The 2084-nt window shown below is 66.2% G+C and overlaps 1 protein-coding gene across 1 annotated transcript in view; it reads left to right on the plus strand.

Annotated features, from left to right (window-relative positions):
- LOC104127869 (arf-GAP with GTPase, ANK repeat and PH domain-containing protein 3) overlaps window positions 1–2084 on the plus strand; it is a 135008-nt gene that overhangs the window by 115567 nt on the left and 17357 nt on the right. Inside the window, exons 17-18 of the mRNA XM_009640575.1 lie at window positions 327–549; window positions 1649–1904. Coding sequence (XP_009638870.1) covers window positions 327–549; window positions 1649–1904 — 479 coding nt within the window. The remainder of the gene's footprint in view (window positions 1–326; window positions 550–1648; window positions 1905–2084) is intronic.

Genomic DNA, 2084 nt, shown 5'->3' on the forward strand with positions numbered 1-2084 from the left:
GTCAGAGTGTTTGATGAGGGAGCTGCCCCCACACGCCGGGGAGGGCAGGGGAGCTCCCCCCCAGCCACCTCCTCTCCGTGGGGCTGCCTCCTCCTCTCCTGCCGTGGGCCAGTTCTTCAGGGATGGGGGCACCGGCCCACCTGCCACACTGATCCATGACCCCTCACTGGCCAGCCTGGGGTCCTTGCCCCTGAGCTGCTGGGGTGCTGGGCTGGAAGGGATCTGGTGGGCATGTGTTTGCAAGTATGGGTCTCCCAGGTCATAGCAGACAGGCTGGTGAGTCCATGCTGGCATTAACGCTCCCCCACTGATCTTGCTGCCCTCAGATCCGGACTGGGCAAGCCTGAACCTGGGCTCCCTCATGTGCATTGAGTGCTCCGGGATCCATCGCAACCTGGGCACCCACCTCTCCCGCGTCCGCTCCCTGGACCTGGACGACTGGCCTAGCGAGCTTCTCATGGTCATGACAGCCATCGGCAACGCCCTGGCCAACGCTGTCTGGGAAGGCGCAGTGGAAGGCTACCCCAAGCCCACCCCTGAGAGCAGTCGGTAAGGGAGGTGGGGCCTGCAGAGGTACTTCTCAGACAACCACACCAGGAGGCCTGGGGGCACCACCAGAAGTTGGTAGCCAGCCACAGTGGTGGGCAGGAACCCTTGAGGTGCCCCGCCATACAGGATCCTGCCTGCTCTTCAGGCACTGGGGGCCCTCGCCCACCGTCCCAGTGGGCCAGCAGGGCTTCCTGGCCGGCCGTGGCCATGCAGCGACTGCTGGAGCCATGGCTGGCTGCAAAGCAGAAGGGGTTAACAGAGACAGCTTGGCAGCATCGTTCGGGTCTCAAGGGTGCATCCCTTTCAGGCCCTTGTCTGTCCCTATCGGAGCGACTCTCCTGTCACTCATCCCAACAAGAGCCCATTCTGCGGCTTATCAACGGATAAGAGCGGGTCAGGGGGCGGCGGGAGTGAGCATGCTCCGCGCGGGGCATTGATGGCCGCCCGCCAGATGCAGATGGATAGAATGGCAGCAGATAGCGGCAGCACAGCACACATCGATCCGCCCGGCTCCGCAGCCCCAGGCGGTATGGACGCTGCCGCAGCCTTTGTTTGCGCCAGGCGAGACGGCAGCAGCGATAACGCACGTCCCGCGGCACTGGGCTGTCGTCTGTAGCAGCTAACCTTTTCCTGCCGCTGGCCACGGCCCACACACCGGCACGGGACGGAGACAGTGCCCGCACTGCCGTGCAATGGTCACGCAGGAGCGTGTGCAGGGGCAGTGGCAGGGGGGTGCGGCTGTCCCTTTGCTCAGTGACGGGCGTGGGGTCTGGGTGTGGGACGCTGCTGCTGCGCACACGTGGAGGTAAGCGCACGGTGTATGTAGGGAGCTGTAGGGACATGCAGCGAGGCAAGCATGTGTCGCATGTGTTCAGAGGAGTGTGGCAGCCCCACTGGCGGCCACGTGCATGGGGGGGGCACAGCAGGGGAGGTGTCTGCAGCGGGGGCTACGCAGGGGGTGCCCCTGTGTGACGGACACGCGCTGCTAACACGGGGCGCGTTCAGGGTGGCAGCACTGGTACGCATGCCCCTTTGCGCACGGGGCCCGGGCAGGCTGGCCCACCTGTGACAGTGACGGTGACCTTGTCCCATCCGGCAGGGAGGAGAAGGAGCGCTGGATCCGCGCCAAGTATGAGCAGAAGCTCTTCCTGGCTCCGCTGCCGCAGTCGGACATCCCGCGGGGGCAGCAGCTGCTGCGGGCCGTGGTGGAGGATGACCTGCGCCTCGTGGTGACGCTCCTGGCCCACGGCACCAAGGAAGAAGTGAACGAGACCTACGGGGATGGTGACGGGCGCACAGCGCTGCATCTCTCCTGCGCCATGGCCAACGTCGTCTTCACGCAGCTGCTCATCTGGGTAAGGCGGGGGCCCGCCGCCGCCACCCGGCGCAGCGCTTCTGGCCCTGACCCAGTGCTTCCCCACGGCAGCACCTCCCCGTTCCCAGGTCCTGGGACACCCCTCCTCCCTCCCCCTCCCATGGGTCCCCCCACTGGTGCTGCCCTGCCCACCCACACCCTCCCAACCCTGCCTGACCCG

Source organism: Egretta garzetta, unplaced genomic scaffold, assembly GCF_000687185.1.
Source record: "Egretta garzetta isolate BGI_Z169 unplaced genomic scaffold, ASM68718v1 scaffold786, whole genome shotgun sequence".
In the NCBI taxonomy this organism is placed as follows: Eukaryota; Metazoa; Chordata; class Aves; order Pelecaniformes; family Ardeidae; genus Egretta; species Egretta garzetta.